Raw genomic sequence first — 27350 nt, forward strand, 5'->3', positions numbered from 1 at the left:
AAACTCACTTCGAATATAACTATATATGTAAGTAGAAAGTACAAAGATTTAAAAATATATACTATGCAAATATTAATAAAAAGAAAGCAACAGTGGTGCCAAGATAAGCCAGTGGACAAAGAAAAGTCTTTTTCAACAGTGAAAAGATGACTGGATATCCACACGCAAAAGAATTAAGTTGGACATTTACCTAAACCATTGACAAAAATTAAGTCAAAATGGATCAAAAACCTAAGTGTAAAAACTAGGAAGAAAACATAGGAGTAAATTTTTGTGACTTGAGATTAGGCAGTGGTTTCTTAGATTTGGCAGCAAAAGCACAAGAAAAATTCGTTAAATTTCACTTCGTAAAAACTGAAAAACCTTTGTGATTCAAAGGACACCATAAAGAAAGTGAAAAGACAATCTACAAAATATGAGAAAATATTTGCAATCATATATTTGATAAGTGACTAGTATCCAGAATTAAAAATAACTTACTAGTAAACAATAAAAAGACAAATGACCAAATTTAAAAATGGGCAAAGATATGAATAGACATTTCTACAAAGAAGATATGCAAATGCCCAATAAGTACATGAAAAAATGCTCAACATCATTAGTCATTACAGAATGCAAATCGAAACCTTATGTAGATACCCCTTCACACCCACTAGGTTAACTATCATCAAAGAGATGGACAATAGCAAGTGTCGGTAAGGATATAGAGAAATTGGAACCCTATGCATTGCTAGTGGGAATGGGATATGTTACAGCCACTTTGAAAAACAGTTTAGAAGTTCCATAAAAAGTTAAACTTAGAGTTTCCATATGACCCAGCAATTCAATTCCTAGGTAAATACCCAAGAGAAATAAAAACATGTATCTACACAAAAACTTGTACACAAAGGTTCATAGCAGCATTTTTCGTAACATCCCCAAAGTGGAAACAACCCAAATGTCCATCAATTGATGAATGGATAAACAAAATGTGGTATATCCATGCAGTGGAATATTATTCATCCATAAAAAGGAACGAAGTACTGATCCATGTTACAACACGGATGAACTTTAAAAGCATATGCTAAGTGAAAGAAGTCAGACACACAAAAAACCATATATTGTATGATTCCGTTGATTTGAAGTGATCAAAATAGGAAAATCTACAAAAACAAAAAGTAGATTTTAGTGGTTGCCAGGAACCTGGGGAAAAAAGAAATATATAGTCACTATTAATAAGTATGACATTTCTTTTTGTGGTGATAAAAATATTCAGAAATTACATAGCATAATAGTTGCACAACTTTGTGAATATACTAAAAAAACTAGTAATTGAATACTTTAAAGGGTGAATTTTAGGAACACAGTTTTGTGTTCAGCTTCAATAATTTAATAAAAATTATGAGAAAGAAAAAAGAAGGCAGAAGTGACTACACTGATATCAGATGAAATAGACATAATTGTTCATAGCTTTCTTTGTAATAGCTAAAAACTGGAAATAACCAAAATGTCTCAATATGTGCATTGTCAAACAAACTGTGGTTACATCCATACCATGGAATAAAACCGAGCAATAAAAAGAAATGAACTATTGATACATGCATGCATCTCAAGGGCATTATGCTGAGTGGAAAAAAAGCCAGTCTCAAAAGGTCATATATTGTTTGATTCCATTTTATAACAATCTCAGAATGACAGCCTACAGAGATGGAAAACAAATGAATGATTACGCAGAGTTAGGGGTCAGAGCATGGGGGGGATAGATGTCACTACAAAGGCACCAAGGATCTTTGTGGTGATGAAATGGTTCTGTACCTCAATCATAGTTGTGGTCACACAAGTCTACACATGTGATAAAATGGCATATATTGTACCATCGTCAGTTTCCTGGCTTTGACATTGTACCATAGTTCATTAAGATGTAAATATTGGGAGAAACTGTGTGAAGATAATTCAATATCTCTAATATCTTTGTAACTTCTTGTGAATCTATAATTATTTAAAAATAAAAAGCAAAACACTTTTGTAAACAGTTATATAGAAATTTCCCCACAGATATTGATAGACCATGATGCTTTTAAACTATTATTTGAAGATAGAACAGAAACAAAACAAATAAAAACAACAATACAAAGGCTAAGTTGTAAAAAGAATTATTGGTAAGAAAAAAATTACATCAATTTTGAAATTTATTTAAACTTATATCAACAGGAATAAGTCATTTATGTTGTTTGTATCTTTTAAATTAAGTATTCATTTTTCTTGAATAAAGTATAAGCTGATTATTTTATAGATTGTTACTGAAATTAAAACTGTCAACACAAGATAGCACTAATTAAAAGTGAGAAAAAAATGTTTTTTTTTTTTAGTTATGAGTTTTGCTACATATGGTTAAAACAAAACTGAACAAAACATTTATCAAGTGAATCATTGTTTAACTATGTAGTTAATGAAGTCCCAAATTTACATGAAAGCTGAATTGTGCTCAGCTTCAATAATTTCAGCTTCAATAACTGGTTCTATCTTCACTAATTGGAACAGTTAAGCTTTGCTGCATTTTCTAATCATGACTTTAATTTTCAAAGAGGTACCCAAGAATAGGACCATAGTGAAGTCAAGTTAGAAATTACCAGTAATAGTGAAATGTCAGCATTCTCTATTTATTATTTACAGTTTTCCAAACTAACTAATAGCTTTGAAAAACTGAGATTACACCAGATGAAACAAAATAAATTGCAACGAAAAGAGGTACCGCACCTCAAAGAAGAAATACCCTTTGAACCAAGCAATTTGAACCAGAAATTAGAGGTGAGCTATATTTTCTTAGTTTCTTCATGTGTATTAAAGATTGATTTTTGTTGTGGTGGTGGTGGTAGGCTATTTGCCTCTAGTGTACTACATGTCATTGTGTACACTATGTACAGCTGTGGTAATAAACACCACTAAAGATCGACTTCTCATTGAGTATATTTTCATACTGTACCTTCCCTTCAGCCACTTAACTAATTAGAATATCACTTTGACTTGCACATCTTTTATACATACTGGAATTTTTGGAGAGCCAAAAAAAAAAAAAATTCAAAGAAACTGCAGATGAGAGTGAAATTAAAGGACATCCCTGGGGTCTGTTAAAGTGAATATCTAATAAATCTTTTAATGCCTATTTAACTATTAGGTACTTAAATCCCAGTGAAACCTCATAACAGTTTCAGAACAGAGCTTGAAGTGCCAAGGTTTTTTCTTTAAAGAGGTAGTGCCACTCCAATATAGCCAACCCATATCACCCAGAACTTCTAAATTCTTGGTCCCTAAAAAGGTTTACTATGTTATGAATGCATTTATTTTTATCCTCTTAACTTTCCAACCTTGGAAAAAACAAATCAGTTATTTTTCTGTTCTGTGCTCTTGAGCATTCCTGCTACAGGTCACGTAACAGCTGATATTCTACTATAAATTCCTATTCTTTAACCTTAGCTGAGTTCCCAGTGTTGTTCAATTGTTTGTTTAATTGACCTCAAGTTAACTCTTATCATATTACCCCACTCAACTTATTTCATTGTTCTCAAGCCCTAAACCTCAGTTTCCCCCCACCCCCAGCCTAAATTTCAGTTTCTTCTTTGTTGACAGGTAATAATTCTGTGCCTCCCCATCACCAAGGTAGGAACTTCTTAGGAATCTCTGATCTGTTCCTTTCTCTTATTCCTCATATTCCAGCCCAGGTTTTCCCCTTTCCCTTGTCCAATGCCTCTTATCTCCTTCTTCCTCCTATCTAGTTGTCATTGCCTTGTTTCATACTTTATCATCTTCCTCTTCAATTAATAGTCCTTCTCAAAAAATTTTAGGAGCAGAAAAAATAAAATCTGGGATTACAGCCCTAAAACCAGCCCATTGCAAGTACTTTGTTGGAATTTTGAGGTTTTAGTTTTTTAATCTCTGGAAATTTTATATCTACTGAATAATGAACGTACATTTTTAAAATAAAATTAAGTAAGTAAAGTAAAGATGACCCTCTAGGAAAATGTGCCATGTATAACCCCCTGGCTCTTGCAGTGGTGTAACTGGACTGGCTTTGATAACATACTGGTCTCACAGAAGATGCCTAAAGATGTGCGCTGTAATGCACAAATGCTTTTACTGAAAATGCAGAAGTCAAGTCACGAACTATCCATTCGATTGGCTTCTCATGTGGTTTAGTAGGAGAACCACGTTCATATAAATTCTTCAAAAAAAAGCCTTAAAATAATATTAAGTACTTTGTGTGTACACATTTTACATTTGGGAAACTAAATATTTTCATAAAATATATCATGAAATTATAATGGAAATTAGCCACAAAATATGACTTGATATGTTTGTATTTATATAAAAAGTTTTAAGCACACTATATACAATTTAATCTATATAATTATAGAAATGCTTCACATACCTGTTTTAGAGTTATCTGAAAAATTAATATGTAAGAGATGGACTGTTCTAGTTTTAGTCTGCATCTCAGTATTTCGTTCCTTTGGGACAGGCATTTATACACTGATATAGTAATAGAGAAATGGAAAGCGGCATGCTATAGCGGAAGAACATGACAGTTTAAAACTTAAACCAGGTCCTGACTGACTCATTTATTTGCCCTGTGAACTGTGGGCAGGCTGTTAACCTCACAGAGATTCCATTTTATCACTAATAAATGAGGCCAAAAATATCTTATAGGTGACATTATGATTATGAAAGAAAAATACGTATACACATATGTGAATTTAGATGCACACTGAAACATTTAGGGGTGAAATACACGAGGTCTGGAAGTAGCCTTTAAATATTCCAATAAAAAAGGGGGCAGAGAGAGGTGAAATAAAAACAGTAAGTCAATGGTCATTAAATTGGGTGAAGGGTACATGGGAGTTTATTATACTCTCTACTTTTATGTAAGTATGAAAATTTTCATAATAAAGAGTTAAATCTGTCTTATATGTGGAGTTTTGTAGAGTCCCTGACATACAGTTATTACTGAAGAAATGTTTGTTCCATTTCTCAATATTTAGTAGAGAGATTATAAGTATGTGTATATATACATATATGTATGTATGTGTGTACATACATACACACACACATACATACATACATGTATGTACATACATACATACATACATACATACATATACACACACATATATGAAATGTAGCTTCTGCTAGAAACTCTAATTTTTAATGATCCTGACCCACTATCAACTTTGAACACTCAGAAAAGATTTTTCAACCATGGAGAACTTACTCTGGGGGTTTAAGCAAGTATACAGACCCTCTGGAACTTGGGCAGACACTTCCAGTCTCTACAAAAATCTTTATAAAGCAATCTAGGTCTCTGCAGGGCCCCATAACTACTGGATATTTTGTGTTCACTTGCTAATCTTGAAACCAATACATCTGTAAGACCGAGGAAGCCAGGACCACTCTAAGTACCTGCTGATAATGTCTGTGACACACACTTCTAATCTTGCTTGGCCTCATATCTACCTGTTGTAGAATTTGTAAGTAATTGATGTTAACACTCCTGCCTCTTCCTAAAGTGTGCTGGGAAATGCTTATTTCAAGACTGAGGTGGTTATATGTGTAATGCTAAATATTAGTATTACCTGAAAGGTATGAACTATGTAAGTCGATCTTGCCCACATTTTGACTTCTGACTCCAAAGACTCCTTTCTAAATTAAAAGTAAACAGTAATTTCATTATAGGCCCTATATTGATTTGAAATGTTACCTATTTTACACTAGAGCCAAGTTTTATAAATTTCTCATTATTACTAAAGACGCTGTTTTCATGTACTTAATTTTAAATTGTCAAATATCAGAATCAAAGTCAATAACTGTAAATGAACTGTTTATTTATCCTAATATGTAGTTGACCCTTGAACCATGTGAAGACTGTGGTGCCGACTCACCACGCAGTTGAAAATTCATGTATAACTTTTGACTCCCCGAAAAACATTACTAATAGCCTACTGTTGATCAGAAGCCTTACCAATAACATAAACAGTTAACATATATTTTGTATGTTATATGTATTATGTACTATATTCTTATAATAAAGTAAGCTAGAGAAAAGAAAATGTTATTGAGAAAATCATATGGAAGAGAAAACATGTTTTTCGGTATTTATTTTTTAAAACTCTACATATAGGTGGGACCCATGCAGTTCAACTTCATATTGTTCAAGGGTCAAACATAGTCTATTTATCATAAAGTATTATTATATATTTTAAAAGGAGGGTCTATCCGTATTTCTCCAACTTTATTACCACCACTAAATTACTATAAAAGCCTCCTACTTTATACCCTTCAATCACTGGTTGTTTCAGGACTCGAGGGTTTATAAAATGAAAATTTCTCCCAAATGTTCTTTAAAGTCATATCTCTGTAGAAAATATGAAATGCTCTGTTCTTCTCATTTTAAGCAAGATGTAGCTTTCATTCTCTAAATAAGTATATTTATTTAACACATAGCCAAGCTAGTCATTTAGCCATCTTCAAAACAACATGAACCACTCTAGTCAAATTAACTATTCCAATTTGACATATTATTGGAGATGGCTGAGATAACCATGACACATGGCTTTTATGTGAAACTAATATTGTACTTTCACTGTAAAATTATTTCTTTACATGTACATTCCCCTACTTTATTGTATATTCTTTGATTTGTTTTCTTTCAAAAAAATTTTAATCATGAAATATTTTCGATTTCTCTCCACAGTACCTGGTGAACACTAAGTGCTTAATAAATATTACTGAATTGATGATTGGAAACATCAATATATTCATGTCATATATCTATATATATTCAATAATATGTAGTTATAGACTTGGTGACTATAGAGTTTTTGCCAACCATTTTGTTTCCTTTGCAAAAATAAGTGGGAAATGTTTAAGTTCTAGGAAATAATACCATGCTTTTGTCTGTACATTCATGGTCCATAAGTGGTGCCTGGCACTCTGTCAGGCACTGAGAGGAATATAAAAGTAACAAAATACACAGTCCTTACCCTTAAGTTACTCACAACCTAGACGGAGAGATGATACAACGTCCAACCATGGGCACACTTGAGAAGCAGTGAAATTTTCTTTGGCATTCCCAAAGTCGTATCCTTCCTCATGTTAAGTGTGAACAGATAATCGTGCTCTGTGAATATATGACTTGGGCAAAAACTTGAAGAACTGAGTATGCCATATCAAGCTAGTTCTCCCACTTCTTCCCTAGGTTAGTGCTGCCTGAATGAGGCCTGAGAATGATCCCAAGAATGAGTTGAACTGGGCTTCACCTTGGACTGGTAGCTTTGAAAGCCACAGTCACGAAATCAGTCCAAGCTCTGTTCCCTAAAAAAATACGGGAACAGGTTTGGCGACTGGGTATAGAGAACAAAAGAAGGGAAAAAAACTTCTGGTTTTGGCCCAGGAATTTGGAAGTACTGGTTGGTGCAAAAAGTTGTTTGAAACTTCCTTGTAGTAAGCGGCATTTGTTACCAGAGAAACTTTTTATATTTTTAACAAAATGCCTAATTTTTTATACAAGGATTAAGTTACAAATTCTACATTTTCCTAGCAAACATTAAAAGATATATCGAGTAATAAATCCAAGATGAGTGATTTGATACTTTTTTGTTTTTCTAGTGGAGCAAAAAAAATGGATACTTTTTATCCTCTGAATGAAGATATACAAATGAAAGAAGCCCTGTTCATTGTGCTTTAAAATGAATAATTTTCTTCAATTTATGTTTATCCCTCCACCTTTTTTTTTTAAAGGAATTTAGAGCAAAGTCAAGAGAATGGGACAAGCAAGAGATACTGTATCAGACTCATCTGGTTTCTTTAGATGCTCAACACAAAATATTATCTGAGAAGTGTAGTCAATTTCAGGTACATTATCTAATACTATCCTCTAAATTAGAAGAAATTAAAGGTTAAATATTACTATCATTGCCATTCAGCATGTAATCTTTTTACAGATAGAAATCCCAACTAACAGAAAATAACCAGCATAGGTACAACACTGGGTAAAATCACAAGTGCATGAAATATCTATTGGTGAGTTTAGTCTACATGTCTCAAAAGGATGGTGCTATTAAAGTGTCCACTGTTGTTATGTCATTAAATAGCATATGTTTTTGCAAAACATTTAAAAAGTCTAAAATTGCTTGGTCCCTGACCTCAAGAACTTTACAGCCTAGACACAGCAAAAATACAAGTAGAAATTTACAGATAGTTAATAACAAGCGAATGGAAAAGATCCAAATCCTTTTAGAAGTCAAAGGATTAAGAGAAAAAAATTGGACTCAGATAATCAGGAAACATCCTCCGGCAGGCATGGAACTGGGCCTGAACCTTGAAGAATATATTTCGAGAGAAAAGAGATTGTTTTCTAGGTGGGGGAAGTAACACCAGCAGAGTCACTCACTGCTGCAAGAGAGCAAAAGGCAAATTCTGGGAATGGAAAATGGGCCAGCTGGCTGGGAGTCCCTGTAGAGATGGGAAGGGGTAGTAGGCAGCAAGTGTGGTGTGTTGATTATAGATTGTAATAAGCCTTGAAAACTTGGCTAAGGAATTTGGAATTTTTCTTAAGGCCAGTAAGAAACTATGTTTTTTGTTTGATATATTTATTTTTCATTCTTTCTTTAAGTTACTTGAATTATATGTTATACGTGTTCCCTGAATTCCATGAAACAAAATGATCTAACGTAAAATTAATAGCTTCATTCCATACTCCATTTTTATCTGTTTAATATAAACACTGTTAACAGTTAGGTGTTTATATACTTTTTCTTTTGTTATACAAAATGTAAATATGTATTTGTGTGGAAGTTGTACATTTTTCCTTTGATTTTTTTTCTTTTTCATTTAATAGTAAGCCATGGATACCTTTTGAGTTATTACATAAAATTCTACTTAATTCTGCGTATTTCATAGTATATAGTAGATATATCATAATTCTTTCAATCATTTCCTTTTTGATGTACATGTAGGTAGTCTCTAGTTTTCTGTTATTACAATATTGTAACAAATACCCTTGATTATGCATCTTTAAATATTGATACTATTCTTTTGTTAGATAAAAATTCTAGAACTAATTGTTGAGCCATAGGATGTGTTCATTCAAAGTTTTAATAAATACTAGCAGTTACTCTCACCAGCATAGAATGTTTGTCTTTGATTTTTATCAATTTGATGGACTAATAGTAATATTGGCTTGATTTGCTTTGCATTTTTCTGTCTATTTCTAATATTGAGCATCTTTCTATATGCTTCTTTGCCTTTTTCATTTCCTCTTCTGTGGATTATCTGTTCATAAACTTTGCCCATTTTTCTTTTGTGTTTGTTTGTTTTTCTTATTGATGTGTAGAAGATTTTGTGCATCAGAAATTATTAACCCTTGTTATGTGTCAACAACCTTTTTCTATAATCCAGTTGTTTTTGTGTCATTTTGTTTATTTTTGGTCATAGATACATTTTGAACTATTGTGTAATTGAATCCATAATTTTCCTCCTTTTATATCTTCAAGATTTTCTTTCTTTCAAATAAAAATTCCCTACCCCAAGCCCTCTACCCTACTCTACATCTTTGCTCTGAGGTTATACAAATATATTTTCTCTTTATGCCATCAAAAATTGAGGTTTTATAATAAACACAAGAATTATAAAGGGTGAGGCTTCATTATCTGAAAATGTACTTAAAGATGTTTTTCTAATTCTTTTCTATCATTCTTGAACTTTATGTAAACTTAAATGTGATATTCTCCATTTAATTAATCCAGCTTTCATATTTCTCAGAAACAGGCACAAAGTTACCAAACTCAACTCAATGGTAAAAAACAGTGCATAGAAGACAGAAGATCTGAAATTCCTCAGTTGATATGTGAAGCAGATCCCAGTTGTGAAATGAATGAAAGAGATGAGTTCATTATTGAAAAATTAAAATCAGCTGTGAGTGAAATAGCATTAAGCCGGAATAAGTTACAAGATGAAAATCAGAAGCTCTTACAAGAACTGAAAATGTACCAAAGACAATGCCAGGTGAAGATTTATTTATTTTCAGCTTATATTACACTTGAGTTGTATAAACGATGACTCAACAGGTGTATGGATTAGAAAGCTAATTACGTATTACATGTGTAAATTCAGCTAATATTTCCTTTTAGTGAGTAATTCTCACTTGATGAGTAAATTCAATAATCTCATAGGTACTTTACCTCACTAGAGTTCACTTTGGTTCTGTAGTGGCATAATAATAATGTATTACCAATGCAGTTCAACCGTCATTTACAGACCTCTATGCCTAAAAAACCATGGCCCTTTAGCTATATACCACCCTCTGTCCCCATTAACATTCTCTCTGGCCCTGTGCCTCTTTGACTCACAAAAATTCTAGGTTGGAGATCCAGGAAGTCCTTAAGGGTTCTACAATCTAATAACCTCAATGAGAAGCATAGGGGTCACTCCTTATAATTTATCACTGTTAACCTTACCATAACCATTTATCAACAGTAGCCTGGAGTTAGTTTATTTGTCTGTGTTTTGTTAACTTCCACATTGGCAGATGTGATTGATGGTTTCTCTAAGCATTAATTTTTTCCTTAACTCAAAAATATTTTTTCTTTTCTTGTCTCTCTACTTCTTGCAACCACTAAGAAGGATATACGGCATTCATCAAAATTGTTCATTACCAATTTCTTTACTATATATGCATTTCTTATTCACAGATATCCTAGTTACTTGAGACATTCTATGGTTTTATCTCCCATTCTAGGTCTTATCTCCCACCTCCAAACATTCAGCCTCTGTCCACCAGTTCCTCTGTGTCAGCTGGCCCATTTCTCAGTCCCACGATATTCTCTTCTCATGCTAAGGTATATTTTTTCAGGTCACTATCTGAGCAGACTTCCACTTGCTTCTCTAAGAGATTCCACCTCAAAATCTGCCACTTAAACTCCCAGGGTCACTTCTTAGTCTTGGCCCAACTCCTCATTCCCTGTCCTGCCAGATTATATATGGGATTCTACATGGGATTAGTCCTTTTAACTTGCTTCTTGGCCAGCATCTTCTCCTCTTTGTCTCCCTTTCCCCAAGTTTGCAAGGGGACAGAACACAAGGCTCCCAGCTTTTCCTATTCCATGACATTTCTAAGAGAAGTATATCTCCCAGATCTCAAATTCCAACTTTGTTTGGGGAGGTGGATGCTATTCTAATGCAAATTAGAATATGATGTAAACAAACAAACCAAGCTAAACCACAGATACTAAACACTGAGGAAGCCATAAATTTTCTAGAAATAGAAAAGGTACTGATGATGTTTATTTCTGGTTCCACTATAACATAAATGACATTAGTCTTACTCTTCTGCTCTAGAGGTTGTTCAAGTGGTTTCTTGCCAGTAGTGTTTAGCTTGCCAGTGAGCCCATCCAGTACGTTGGAGCTGGGTTTGCATGACTGCTGGTTCTGATGGGATTCTCTCCCTCTCAGGGGCTGCTTCTCATTCAATGCCCTGGGTAGGGTACAACTGGTTAAGCCTCTGGTCCTGATTTAAAGACAACTTAAAGTTATATTATGCAGCTGTCTGTTCTGCTAGAGTCTGCACGATGATCACATCAATAAATAAGATTATTTTCTGGGTGCTTTTCTGAACAGGTTATCCTGTATGGACTGAGGTTTCAGGTTATCCTTTACAGACTGGAGAGTTCTCTTTGTCCTTTTTTGAGGTCTTTTTGGTTCTAGTCCCTAGGACTCTTTAGTTTGCCTGAAATGTATTTCATGATGAGCCTGGTTATGAAGTCTGGTTCTACTCTGCACAAAGGTTGAGCTTCTTCACTAACATTAGTTCCTCTTAATCTCCCCCCTAAAGAATTCTGTTTGGACCTATTACAAAAGCCAAGGACATCCTCTTTTATAGGCCGAGGGTCAGCTTTTGTTCTTGGCTCACTTGTAGACTAGAAATCGCTATTCTTACCCTATATTCTAGAAAGAGCCTCCGTCACCCTTTCTGGGCAGCATGACTGACTTTCTCTGTAATGCTTTCCTTTACCAACCTCATCTTTTTCCTTCTCAGAACTTACCTTCTATACTTCTTCAGGAATTAAGTTGGAGAATCTTGTTTAAAAAAAAAAAAAGAATATTGCAAATGGAGGAAGAGGGTACATTGATTAACATTAATAAATTAACATTCTTAATTCAGATTATAATCTCTGTACTCACTCCAAGTAAATATCTTAAACCTGTGCTTCTCACACTTGTCACACAGACACACTCCTATTGACAAGAGGAAAGTGCAATCCATGGGTATGAACATGTAGCAAGAGGTTAGAGTACTCAAACCACTGGATGGCCAAGGCAACCCTGTCCCTGTCCCTTAGCAATATCATTTAAATTTTAACTGATTTACCCTGCTGACGCCAGATCAATAGAATATGACTGACCCCTCAATCCAGGATTTGTACAAACTTCCAGGGGCTTACACATATTCCTTAGAAGGCTTTATGGGTTGTCTGGACTAAGGAAAGTTCATGTTACCCACTTTGACTTTTCCGTGTGTGTGTGTGTGTGTGTGTGTGTGTGTATGTGTGTATATATATATATATGTACTTAATAATTGATTAATGTTCCTAAATATATACTAATAAAACTCCAGCTATTCATAAAAATCAATACAATTGTGAAATATTTGATATTTATACAAAAGGTTATAAAATAATAATATTAATTGTCTAATTGTTATGACTTTCGTTTAAATCAGTGGTCCTCTACTTGGGTGATTTTGCTCCCTAGGTAACATTTGGCAATGCCTGGATGGTTTTGGTTGTCACAACAGGGGAAAGGGGTATTAATGGCATCTAGTGGGTAGAGGCCAAGGATGCTGCTAAATATCCTACAATGTGGAGTTTGGAGAAACATGGCAGAGTAAGAGAAGTCCCCAGATCTCTCCCCTTGAAACAACAATAAGTTGAACATCTAAAACTCAACAAAAAAACCCAAACTGCACACCAGCACATTTGAGTGTGGGATCTGAGCATAAGAGCTACCACAGATCAGAACCCCGGGTGTCGGGTGGTGAGCTGGGAGAAATAAAGAAGCTGCCTCTCGCAGCCACCAGAGCTCCCTGTAGTGGGAGGGGAGAAGAGAGATCTAGCAAGTTGCCTGAACAACCCTGCCTGGGAGCGCTGTGAGCTCAACCAGCTGAGCCTGTGGCAGGGCCCAGTCATCAGGGCAGAAAGCAGAGAAGCAGGACAGCAGAGAAACAACAGTTGATTTTTACCAGTCACAGTTGCAAAACCAAGGCTGAGCTGCAGCCCCCACCCCCAACTCCCCAACTCAGGGGCCCTCCTATACTCTCCAAGACTGATCACTGCAGAGCCCAGGGGAATCTAAGCAAATGCTACCAAAACTGTTGCTAACACTGACAAGGACTGAGACTGAGGGTAGCGAGTATGATTAAATATCTACAAGAAAATAAACAGGCATTATTAAAGCTTTATATAAAGCAGGGATCCAAGAGGCTTAGACGCCACCTATTGGGAATCAAAAGAAAAGCACCTTCTTTGCAACAGGCTAAAGAGAGACCTTTTATATAATAAATCTTCTTTCTGGAAAAATAGCAGAATACACTTCCATTAACTCCCAGGTGGTGGAATAGCCCATTAGACACCATGAACAACCAAGATGACAAGGCATCTCAGAAAGAAAGAAAAAAATCTCCAGAAAATAAGCTTACAGACATAGAAATATGCAATTTAAATGACAGAGAATTCAGGATGATAATTCTGAAAAAACTCAGTGAGTTCTGAAACGAGTTATACGACAATTTCAGGAATTGAAAAAAACACCTAGATGAGCAGAGCAAGGAGATTGAAACCCTCAAAAAGAACAGACTAGATCTTCCAGACATGAAAAAACAAAAAACAAAAACCAAAAAACAAAAAAAAAAACAACCACACTGCAAGAGTTGAAAAATGAAATAGCAAGCTTGGGAAATAGAGTTGACCAAATGGAGGAAAGGATCAGTGATATTGAAGACAGAAATTTAGAAATAAATCAGAAGGAGGAAGAGAAAAACCGAAGAATAAAAAATAATGAAAGAGAAATTCAAGAACTAGATAATACCATCAGAAGAGGAAACATAAGAGTAATGGGCATTATCGAAGGTGAGGAAAAGGAGCAGGGAGAAGAAAGCATTTTCAGACAAATAGTTGACGAGAATTTCCCAAATCTAAGGAATGAGCTGGAGCTTGAAATTCAAGAAGTCAACAGAACACCCAATTATCTCAACCCAAAAAGGCCTTCACTAAGACACATTGTATTAAATGATCAAAAATCAACGACTAAGACAGAATTCTTAGGGCAGCCAGAGAGAAGAAAATGGTAACTTATAAAAAAAAAACCCAGTAGGTTATTGTCGGACTTCTCAGCACAGACCTTATAAGCCAGAAAGGAGTGGAATTAAATATTCTATGATGCACAAGACAACCCTCACAACAAAGAATTATCTAGACCAAAAAGTACATAGTACCAAGGATGATGAACTTTGCTTTAAATTTTTAATGTTATTTTTCTCATGTGCTTCACCAGCAGTTTTCTAACTCTACTTTGTGTTGTTTTTCATACTTAATGATAAATTTTAATGTAGCTGTTATTTATTTATTATCTAACAATTTCTATCAGAAAGTATAGCAAAAAATTTTTATTTATTTAAAAAATAATTTAGTTATCCTTGGATCTGGGAACATTATTAAATTTAAAATAAGAATCTCCATTTTATATTTTACAAAAGAATCACGTATTAAAAAAATTATTCTGTAGTGTATTTCACACACACAAATATGTTATAATTCTAATGAAAAGATTTTTGGAAGTAATTTAGTTCAAAAAATTTAGGTAAGATTTGTACTCCCTGGAAATACTTTTTCATGCATTTAGGAAAAAAATGCTGAAAATAATGCTTTCATTTGTACTTTTCTTTTTTTATTTCAAAATTTTACTTACATTTCATTCTTTTTCTTTAGCATAAATACTAAATGAGAAGATATCAATTATTTACTATTTGGTAGCTGATTTGAGGGTTTAAAATCATGGCTTCTCTCAAACCATTAAACAAATTTCTAACTAAACAAACGGGCCTTAAGCTTGTTTTACAAAATTTATATTTTACCAAACGAGAATAATTAGAGATAAATAATTACTGTTTTCAGTGCATGTATTTAGAAAGAAGTTCCTTTTCTCTTTTGCAAAACTGTCATATGACAGTGTGCCACATCTTGCACATGAATTTGAAAAGCCAATCATTTCAATATGAATTACTGTCACTCGTTATATATAAAATTCTCTTTAGTTTGCAACATACTTTAATGCCATTTGCATCTGAACTTCCACATGAATCACATCTTCTCACTTCTATGACCTTGAAATGTGTCAGTATATGTATTAATTCCATTGCATTTACTATGCTGCACTACACTAACATTTTTAAAGTGTGCAATATTTCTCATTGGAGGTTAATGACAAAAATAAATTGTGCTGCATTTTTCTAATATCTGTGCCAAAAAACCTTGACCATTTTTTGTTTGCTTGTTAATGTATCATTAAGATACTAGAGCAACACCATTCCATAGAAATATAATGCAAGCCACAAATATAATATAAATTTTTCTATTATCCATGATAAAAGAAGTAATAATGGATGAAATTAATATATAATAGTAATATATTTTATTCAACATAACATATATTTAAAGTATTATCATTGCAACATGTAATCAATGTAAAAAATTATTAATGAGATATTTTACATTTCTTTTCATACTAAATCTTCAAATTCTGGTGTGCATTTTACACTTACAACATACCTCAATTTCAATGCCAAGTATTCACCGGAAATACCTCCTCTATACTTAGATTTCACAAAATTTACAGTTAAAAAAGTAGATTTACATATGCAAGTTGTTACACACAAACTTCCTCATCTATAAAAATGGCAATGAATTTGATGACCTGGGTCAGGCACACTTAATAAATATGAGTTTCCCTGTAAAATTGAGGGGAAGAGACCTGATAATATGGAAGGATTCCGTCATTCCTTCTCCCAGAGAACAGCCAAGTACAGCTGGAGAAAATTACTCAACAGGCCAGGATCACAAATCTCAAATGAGTACTCAACACTGCCAGGAATCTTACTGTGTTGGTCTAATTAGCTAACTCTCCCATTCCCACTGCAGGCCGTTTCAAACTTTCTTCATGTTCAAAAATCACTCCCAACCCCCCACTTCCACTTCTCCCTCCATTGTCACCACCCAATATTGCCTTTTCTCTTCACAAGGAAAATCGAAGCCACGGTCTTATCTTCCCATATCCAAATGTACATATACTTGTCTACATTCCATCTTCCTTCCTTTTTTCTCATTGCAAAAGATGAGGGACTCTCTTTTGCTTTAGGCAATACTTCCCTTGTGCTTTGGAACTCATCCGCCCATCTTCTCAGGAAACTGTCCCCATTACTATTACTCCTTTTCTCTTCTAACTGGATCCTCCTTCTCAACAGCTTTTAAACTTGCTCCAGTCTCTCCTACTAACAAAATAAAACACTGGACTCACAGGATTGCCGGTGTTTCTAGTTGCCAGCTAACGCAGGGCTACTATTGGCATTGGTGGAACCATGATTTATAATTCGCTTCATTGGCCAGCTTTGAAATCAGATTTTTCTTGGCTATTATCTTATTTAAATTGGGAATTATTTGCATTAATCCAAATTTTATGCCTTGATATTTTATTTATACTTGTATGTTTCCCTCTTTCAAATTTACATACAACATGGCCATATTTGTGTGATTATTTGATTTTTCTTTGTCTTTATCACTAGACTGTCATCTCACTGAGGACAGATTCTGTGAGTCAGAACCAGTAAAGCACTCAATATCAGCTCATTTGAAATTAGACTGGTTCATAGATGTTAAATACTTTTAAATGTATTATACATCATGATATTCAATAAGAGCATTGAAAATTTTTGTTTTTATTTAGGCCATGGAAGCAGGACTCTCAGAGGTGAAAAGTGAGTTACAGTCACGTGATGATCTCTTGAGAATCATAGAAATGGAACGATTGCAGTTGCACAGAGAATTATTAAAAATAGGAGAGTGCCAAAATGCTCAAGATAATAAAAAAAGGTATGTCTTTATATTCGGCAATCTGAGGAAACTGTTCAAAAAAAGATGTTTGACTTTTCAAGAGCTTTATATTTGAAACTAGAATTACAGTCTATTTTTTTGTATTAACATGCTGTTAATTATTAGATAACATATATTAAAATAAAATTAATGATTATTTTATCTTAACAATTAATATCTTTACTTACCTAGAAAATTATATCATGTTCTGATTTATGGATACTTATGTGTCATACTGAATCAGAAATTTTCTTTGAACTTTTTTTATTCTTCAGGATATTACAAAAACAATACTATAGAACTGGTATTTAATTACATATAAATATAAATAAGATTTATTCCATATTTTTAAAATGCTTTTATTTTGATTGCCTGTAAACTCGTTATTAACTTTTTCACCAGTAATTGTTGTATTTATTTTGGCCTCCACATTCAGCACATTAAGGGTTTTGTTAGAACAATTTTTTCCCTCTTTTAAAATCAGATAGATATTGCATACTCCATAATCACAAAGGAAAATGACTGCTGAGGATTATTAAATCTTTATGCTTGTAAATAGACAGTGTGACTGTTCTAACCATTTATAACATTCTAATTCTCATTAGAACTTGAATCCTTCTCAAATCTGAAGGCCAATGCCAGACCCATGATAGAATTTTTAAAACTGAATAGCCAAATGGTGAGAGATTTTACTGAAAGAAAATTACATTGTTTTAAAGGTAATAATTATTTCGTCAAAGTTTTGGGACTTGCTAGCATTTCTTGAGGTCTGCCCTTTAAAACAAATGGCAAATTAAAATTCTTTAAAATGACCTATTGTATGTCTCACCAAGGAAAGTAGAATGCCTGTTAGCCAGTCGACGTTATTGAGTGCTCTGTATACAAGCTATATGTCATCACCAATCATAAATAAATCTATTAAAAATATAATATGTGCAAGGCACTGTTCCAGTGTGGTGAGCTGATCAGAAATGTCTTCGCACAAAGAATGTATATGCCTGAAAACATAAATTTCCTAGAAGAGCAAACCTTTCAACCATGTCTCATTCTGGTTTTGTGAAGTGATGTAGGTACTTTCTATAGAGCTGTCTCACAAGGCCAATGCTGAATTCCAAACATTGCCAACTATCCTTCAATATACAATTTAATCTAAAATCTTACAGTTATTCACATATTTGGCCAATACAATTCTTCTGTTATGCTTGCTTGACAGCCTCTCTTTAAGTTGTATTTACTTTGGTCTCCAAGCTATATCTTTCTCATTTGGAGCGTACTGGCTCAGTTCTAGTGTTCTGAGATTTGATGAAAAGATATTAAACTTTTCACAGATTACATTGTATTTTAGACTTTGGGCATAGTGTTTTAAGCCTTCATCTTTCCCACTGAAAGTTTCTAATCCTAGTTGTTCTTATATGAATGTGGTTCTACCCTTTAATATTGTTTTGGTTTCTTTTATTTGGACTCTGTTTCTTCTTTATAGTTGTATTAAGGTGAAGCAGCCCAGACTACTGAGAGTAGACATGTGAAAGTTTTATAGAAGTAGCATCGTAATGTTTTTATTCATTATCAGAAACTCTCTCAATAATGCTAAGATTTTATTAGCTTTTTCTTTTTCATTGTAGAAGCACCTTGGGCTGATATGTCCTGAGAGTTATTAAAAATAACTCCAATACACCTTTCCAACATGAAAAATGATAATTCCCTTATATATTTATATTAGCATTTTACATTAGCATGACTATTATTTTCTTCTATGAACTTGTCCACTTTGAAGTTTGACATTTGTTCCAGTCACTCACTTAAATTTACAAGATTATCATGAGGTTTTATCATTCAGTTCAGCATTCCACTCCCTGAAATTGCTTTGGAAGAATTGAAGGAAGAATTGAAGGTAAAAAGGAACTTTCATTTTCACCTCTTCCAAATGATAACAAATAAGAAAAATTTAAGACTTATCCTGAAATAATGTTTTAGGATAATACTGAGTAAAATGCTCACAATATATTCCTGAGTGGAAAACGAAAGAAGACTGAAAAATAATGTGTATAGTACATTCTAATTTTATGGGAAACATGTATGTATTTATACACATACATAGAAAAAAGACAATTCCTATACACAAAAATGCTAACAATAGTTTTTCCTGGAGGACATTATAGCGGTATATGCTCTTATGTACTCTGTTTTATGCAGTTAACATATATATTTGATAATAAAAAAAAAAAACAACACAAAAACAATCTAGTCTAGACACATTTACCTCAGGGATATCACTATTAATTTATACCTTTTAAAAGATCCCTTCATTTTTAATCTTTCCATTAGTTATTTCTCTAGCATTACTAGATTTTGTTTTGTGTGGTTTAAGTTTTTGATTTGTGAACATTTTAAAAAATTCTTTGGAAATCTAAAATTGTACTCACAAGTGGGTACATTCCTCAAAACACCAGACTCTACCAGATTAGTCAAACAATAGAAAAGAATGCTGCTTTCCTTGCCGAGAGAACCTTTATTTTTCTGTTTTAATGGTTTTTATTTTTCCAATGTGGCATTGAGCATTACCTGCTTCTACTTCCCCAAACTTCCTGTGGGAATTGTACTTTTTGTACTAGTTTCTGCTTTTCCTTTCTAGTACCCATACATGGTTGCAATTTAATTTTCCAAATTGAACAGCCAAAGAATAGATGTAGTTGAACGCTCTCTGGGTAGACCATCAGGTCAGTCACTTTTAGTCGCTTTTATGGGGTGGTGCTCCCCTCAGACTTCTCTTGACATAGTTCTTTTCCACGATACAGAAGCAAATCAGATGGATTTCCGTTTTTTAATGGGTTCCCAAGCTATTTTATTTTATTTTATTGTGGTGACATTGGTTAATAAAATTATATAGGTTTCTATTTTTTTATGGTGCCATTGATTGAAACGATATGATCCAGCAATCTCTCTACTGGGTATTTACCCAAGCAAGCTATTTTATTACAGGAAACAGTCTCTTTTTCTTATCTAAAAATGTTATCTACATATGTAAATCCAGTATTCTGCCAATTTTTAATGTATAATTGAAATTCCATAGTAATTGCTACCTTTTAACTTATTTTTTTTCTCTAAAACCATTTGCACTTGATGAACTATGTAAATATGCGATCTGAACGTTTTAGAACTTGCAATGTCTGTAACTAGAAATGTTTCCAATAAACTAATAACCTATGTCTGCAACCTGCAATAGTCTAAATTGATAATATTATCCTAACAATTTATCAAGTTAAGCTTAATTTTTACTCATTTGAATTTGTAGATTTGAATCATCTTATTCACCTATTAAAGAACAAGAAAGGAAACGGAAAGAGCTGTTTTCAGTGACCCCAGATCAACCAAATCATGAAAAAGAATTAAATAAGGTATGGAAAATAATGAGCTCCATTCTTCCAGGCAGATTCAAAGTCTTTCAATACAAAGCGGGGTGGGAAATCTTTCTTCTCACTCCTTTCTTTTTTCTTCTATATATTTCTCCTAAGATAATAACCTACCAAACTGCTAAAACTGACATTTTTCTGTGTGATGCTATAGAAAACACAAACCTTAGGTCTTCATTGCCACTGTGAGGCTGCCCATAAAATACGGAGGGCCTGTGACTCCGTGAGAGGTATCTTGTAGCAATAAGTAAGAGAGCACAGACTTGGGGGCTCAGAAAGATGTTAGGTGTGTAAACTTGGGGAAGTGCCTTCTGCAACTTGCTCAGGGTCCTCATTTCTAGGATGAAGATTGGATAATTAGTACCCACCTCATCATAAGATTGTGATGAGGATTAAATGATCTAATAATAGCTGCTACTTAAATAGCATTTACTATGTGCTAGGAGCTGTTCTAAGGGCTTAAAAAATTCTAATTCATCAAGTCCTCACAACCATCTTATAAGGTAGATAATTTTTTGCAATATTACACAGCTAATACATGACAGAGGACAGATTTGAATCCAGGAAATCTGGTTCCCGAGTCCATATTCTTCCCTTAAATTAAAATCCATAAAATAATGCATATGAAGTGCTTAGGAAAGGGTCTACCTAGCTCAAAGAAAGCATATGGTACACTGGCTGCTATCGTTTTGGGTTACACCTTCATTTTGTCACTGAGCACCTAACATGTGCCAAGTTCTCTGCCAGGAGCTAGGAATATAAGGATGAATAAGACCTGGGCACTGTCCTTGAAGACCCTGTGGTTCTCAACTCTTCCTATAAAAAGCATATTCTCTTCTCCGTCCAGTAAAATCCAGTAGTAGCTTTCTTCCCATGAGTTTATCATGGCTACTACTCACTTCTCTGGTCTTTAGGTTTGAGGATTGCGCAGAATATTTAAAGCTATATAATCTAAACAATTGTTAAAAGTAGGAAGAACCTAGGCATGGCTTTGAATATCATCTAGTGCACAGCACAGTACCTGACACACAATAAGTAAAAATAAATATTTAAAATTGACTGTCAGGCAACTATTAAGTGTAGAAAAGTTGTCATGAATTAATTATCATTTTCCTTATATTTTTCACATAATCCCATGAAACTGATTTTATTGATATTTAAAAATATAACTTTAAAACCTGTTCTTTACTGGTGTCTCCAGTGAGTACATTATGATAAAACATTGATCAAAACCACCTAAAGTATAGTTATACCATTCTTAACTTCATAGATTTAGCTAGAGTAATATAAGGAATATACGGATTACACACAGTTTTGATATGGAAGGAGTGCATACAAGGCACAAATCCGTTATAGGCTTTTGGAGACCTCTAGATAATGCATTGCTGTGCAGAAGAGGTAGCAAGTGAATTTTGTATAAATAGCTATAGCTTCCAGGAAATGTTTATGGAGAACATTTTTACTCTCTTGTAATAAAACCAGTAAGGGCCTGGTATTATGGATCTTCTTTTATCAACATAGAATTATTTTTATTCATTCATCTGTGATAAAATTGACATTTTTTATAAAGTCACTTAGAGCTACGTAAATTAATCTCATTTAGAAAAAAGCTTTGCAGTATAGCACATTGTTTTAATAACTAAATGTGAAAATAATAAAAATAGTTTACTCCTTTTTCACAATAGCATATTCATTTTTTTACATTTTACAAGTTCTATTTTAAGAGAATACGTAAACTACACCTCAGGGATGCAAACAAAAGTAAAATCCAAACCGGGACCAACTACAGAACAACTCAGTTATTTCATCAAATAAATGGTAAGAAAACAATTGGAGAAAGAAGATTGCAGATGAAAGGAGACTTGTGATATTGTCCTCAGGGTGAAGACATTTGTTCTCCACTTTCCTAGTTTTATCTCTGGCTCTTAGGAGCTGGGTAATAGGCTCAGTCCCCCTGCCCTGTGAGTCTTTTCTTTTTTTCCTAATTGTTAAATGATGAGGTTAGACCATGTGATTTCCAAAGTCATGTCCAACTCTGAAATTCTGAATGTGTTAGTACTAAGAATAGAATCAGACGAGGGGTTAGTGGTATAATGCCTGAGGACGGGTCAAGTTTGCCAGCTGGACATGAGTACTTTCCATGTTACGTTATCCCACTCCAGCTTTTTGTTATGTGTGAACTATCGTCTAGGGCTCTGCTCAGAGAAGTTACGTAGGTCCTGGAATCAGACTGCCTATCACCAGGAATGTGACTGTGAGCAGTTATGTACCTTAATTTTCTAATCTGCAAAATAGAGAGGTATGTAAGTTTTAAATGAGATGCTATATGTAAAGTACTTAGAATCACACAAACACATACAAAAAGAGAGACTTTAAAAAGATATGAGCCCGGTCTATGGCCATGCTATCCTGAATTAGCCCGATCCATTCTGATCTCAGAAGCTAAGCAGGATGGGGCCTGGTTAGTACTTGAATGAGAGACCACCTAGGAAGACCAAGTGCTGTAGGTATAAAAAATAAAAAAAATAAAGGATTGTAGACTGACAAGACAAGGTCCTTGCAATCTGTAAGGTCAACCAAGGGTTGCATCGCCTAAAAAATAAATAAACAAACAAACAAATAAATAAAAGATATGAGCCAGTTGCAATGTGTGGGTCATATTTAGATCTCAATTCAAATAAACAAACTTAAAAAACATTCATTACACTTCTGATACAATTTTAAATTTGAATACTGCTTCGATATTTGATATTGATAAATTGCTAATATTTTTAAGATGTCTTATGGTATTCTGGTTATATTTAAAAAAGAGTGAGCACATCTTATTCTTTCAGAGATATATTCTGAAATGTTTAAATATGAAATGAATAAAAGGTCAATTTTAAAAGTAAGTGCCCTGGGGTAAATTCAAATAAATCACTTTGTGAATGGCCTCTATTTAACTCTCCAGACTTATTCTCACAACACTCCAAGTTCCAGCCGCTCTAAACTCCTTTTTGTTCACTGAGTATGCCACTGTGCCTTGGCTGCACTCTTTGCCCAGGAGCCCTTCTCCATCTTGTATTTTCCATCTAACTTCCATTTGTCCCTCAATATTCGATCTGATGTCCTCTCCTCTGGAAATCCTATCTTGACAACCCCAGGCTGGTTTAAGCATCCCTCCACTACATCCTGCCTCTGTTACATACCTCTGACATCGATTGCACACTGTGTTGTAACTTAATTTTTCTGTTTCCCCAACGGATTATGATTTTTTTGAGATCGGTGATTGTGTACTTCATCTCCAGATCCCCAAAATTAGAGACAATGAATGATTTCCAGAAAGATGGTAAGAGGGCTGGACTAAGTGGTAGTAGGAATGAAGAGTAGGGGAAAAACTTAAGAGAGAACCAAATGAAAGAGACAGAATTTGCTGCCTGACTGGATTTGGGAAGATGAGGGTGGAAAGAGTCTGAGGTGATCCAGAAGTTCCTAATGTGGAAGGCTCGGCTAAGGTTAGGAATATGAGACTCCACGGACTTACAGAAAGGAGGTGACACGTTTTCATGGACACACTACGTTTGAAATTTATTACAACATGATTCTGAAAAACAAAGTGTTTAGTCACAGAAAGTACAGCACAATTTAGTAAAAAAGAAAAGAAAAGCACTGAATTTAAAACCAAGAGTCCTACGTTCTAGCCCTAGCTCTGCCAGCTAATAGCTTTATGACTTTGAGCAAGTCACTTCACCTCTCTAAGCCAATTTTTTTTCTCCCTAAAAAGTGCTCAGTCCATCAATCTCTGAGTTTTGGGTCCAGTCCTCTTCCGCCACACCACTCCGGAGTGGTTGTCCAGTGGGTATAAAGTTCGGTTATATAGATGAGTAGGTTCCAGAAATTGGTGCACAACACGCTGCCTAAGGTTAACAGTAGATCGCATGCTAAGTATTCTTACTACGAAAAAAAAAATCTTAATGACAAAGGTATATAAGGAAACTTGAAGGTAATGAATATGTTTATTACCTTGATGATGAGAGTAACATGAACGTATGTCCGAACTCACAAAATGGTGTACATCAATTATGTGCAGTGTTTCTGTATGCCAAGTATACTTCAGTAAAGATGGGAGTGGGGGCAAATGCTTGATAATACTTTCTCTGCCTTCCTGTCAAAGTTTTCAATTTAGCATTGATCGGAAACGGAGGGTAAAGTGGGGACTGCCAGAGTTTTAAGATAGGATAGGAAGACTGAACATGGCCAATAAAAGCTTTAAGCTGCTTTAAAAATAAAAAGACATGTTAATATTTTCTGAAATATATCTGCTGCAGATAAGGAGCCAACTCTACCAGAAGGAAGAGCACCATAGCTCTGAGCAGGAAAGAATGAGGAACGAAATCTCTGACCTTACAGAGGAGCTTCATCAGAAGGAGATCACTATAGCAACTATCATGAAGAAAGCTGCCCTTCTGGAGAGACAGTTAAAAACAGAGTTAGAAATAAAGGAAAAAATGTTGGCAAAACAACAGGTATGTAAGTGGGCAGGACAGAACCTGTCCAGGTCACTCTCTTGCTCAGTGCAGATAGTAGCCTTCGTTATTGACTAATAAAAGCCTTGCATTTCTCAGTATTGTATCTGAGACTGGCATCACAGAAATGCTTCGTGGAGTTACACAAAACCATTGTGAGATATTGCAAAGTGTCATCAAAAGAGAACCAGGAAAATTAGTGACAATGCAAGATCATTTCATTAAATCTCATCCTAACATTTTCTTGTGATCCATAGTTTGATCACCTCCCACAGTATGCTCTAGTCAAAGATGTCCTGAAATTTTCTATAGTTCCCTTGCATTAACATTTTTAACTTTTTAAAAAACTTTCCTGGATACCTCCCACCCCCATTTTATATGTTTATTTTAGGGTTTTAAAAAATGGATGTTGAAACATGAAAATTTGTTCATATTTATGGAACATTGACTCAATGCAGAGCATGGTTCATGGGGAAAAACAGCAATTACAACATTCTACTGTTAAAATACTGCAATTAACTTCTAAGTCCTCCCTCCTTTCCTCTCTCCCTTCCTTCCTTCCTTCCTTCCTTCCTTCCTTCCTTCCTTATATATCTTGAAATTCTCTTCCTCCTTTACTCATTATCAGATTGATGACCTGCTGTTGAAAGCATAGGGTTTATCTTTTTTAACCTCAAATGTAGAGGATTTGAGAGTACCATTCAATAACTTTGTAGGCATTTTTAAAATTTATTAATTTATTTTAATTAGTTTCAGATATACAGTACATTGGTTAGACACCTATATAGTTCATAAAATGATCCCCCCAATTGCTCCCTCCCTCCTCTGGCCCTCCACCTAGCCATCATACTAATGCTAACTGCCTTCCCTCTGCCTTGCTCCCCATCCCCATGACCAACTATCAACTACTAATTTGTACTTCTTTAACCCTTCACCCCATTCTCCCAGCCCCCCAACCTCCCTCCCATCTGTCTGTCACCAAATTGTCCACTATATTTGTATAACTTTGTAGGCATTTGAGGATCACTTCAGAAATAACATGGCTATTTAAATCCTGTGTATTATAAAAACAAGAGAAGAGTCAGCCTTTGCCCACTTATTAAGACTTAGACTGTGATTAATTTGTACAACACACAGGAAAACAGTATAGGTGGGATAGTATCATTGGTTGAACCTGTATAGGAAAGGATATTTTACACATGTTAACAGTTATCTGGATAATTGAATTATGAATTTTTCTTTTCACCTTTATATTCTTTTATGTATTTTTAGGTTTTTGTCAAGGAGAATATATTTTGTAATTTACAAAAGTAAGTCTTTTTAAGGGAAGTGTTTTATATAGAAATGAGCCCTAGATAAATAAAGGGGCAGATACTATGTCAAAGTACTGTCAAGTAGAAGAAATCAGTGAAAAATATAAATTAGGAGACAAAATGAAGTAGTCACAAAAAAGAGGAAATTTGGCAGAAATATCAGAAAGAACAAAATTAAACATTAAAGTCATATTTGTATATTGTAAAAATTAATCAGTGAAGAAATTTGATAGTTATTCAAATATGTTTTAAAAATTGTGATTTTTCTTGTGATAATTTGCATACCGTAGAAAATAGAAGTGAGAAAATGAACTTTGGAATTGGAAAGAAAAAGTAAATGAATCATTATTTTAAGTATGTTTTTAGTTTAGCACTGATCAGAAAGGAGCATAAAGTGTAGCCTGCCAAAAATTAAAGAACTAAATGAAAATACCTGATTTATAATAATCATGCCTAAGAAATATTTCCCTTCACTACATATCGAAAATATTTAATTAACAAAATAAAATTAATTATAATAGAATTGTGAGCTTTAATTATGAATTTTACATTCACTTTTATCTACTAATCTCCTTTCAGGTCTCAGATATGAGATATAAAGCTGTCAGAACTGAAAATACACATCTAAAAGGAATGATGGGAGATTTAGACCCCGGACGGTACATGGTAACATGCTGAAATCATTCAGTAAATTGAACGGAGATATTACTTAGTTGGTCAGGATTCACCCAGACATTATTTACTGAGCACTTCCTATAGAGTGGCAAATTATCTTGCGCAGGGGTTGAACTTATTTTTATCTTCTGTCTAAAGTACTTGAATTTCTGGTTTTCCTTCTTGTTCTTTTTTTTAGATTGAGCTCAATTCTTATCATTTCCTCAAACATGCTACTTCCTTGCTTTTGCTCTTGCTATTGCCTCTGAAATCCTACATCCTATGTGGCCTGACTCAAGT

The 27350-nt window shown here is 34.1% G+C and overlaps 1 protein-coding gene and 1 pseudogene across 1 annotated transcript in view; both read left to right on the forward strand.

Annotated features, from left to right (window-relative positions):
• The window catches only part of DEUP1 (deuterosome assembly protein 1), a 66570-nt gene that overhangs the window by 19877 nt on the left and 19343 nt on the right, over positions 1–27350 (forward strand). Inside the window, exons 5-11 of the mRNA XM_039847668.1 lie at positions 2653–2787; positions 7771–7884; positions 9793–10035; positions 17023–17168; positions 20461–20563; positions 24886–25083; positions 26976–27062. Coding sequence (XP_039703602.1) covers positions 2653–2787; positions 7771–7884; positions 9793–10035; positions 17023–17168; positions 20461–20563; positions 24886–25083; positions 26976–27062 — 1026 coding nt within the window. The remainder of the gene's footprint in view (positions 1–2652; positions 2788–7770; positions 7885–9792; positions 10036–17022; positions 17169–20460; positions 20564–24885; positions 25084–26975; positions 27063–27350) is intronic.
• Positions 22970–23088, forward strand: LOC120590652 (uncharacterized; annotated as a pseudogene).

Source organism: Pteropus medius, unplaced genomic scaffold, assembly GCF_902729225.1.
Source record: "Pteropus medius unplaced genomic scaffold, Ma_sr-lr_union100, whole genome shotgun sequence".
Taxonomy (NCBI): domain Eukaryota; kingdom Metazoa; phylum Chordata; class Mammalia; order Chiroptera; family Pteropodidae; genus Pteropus; species Pteropus medius.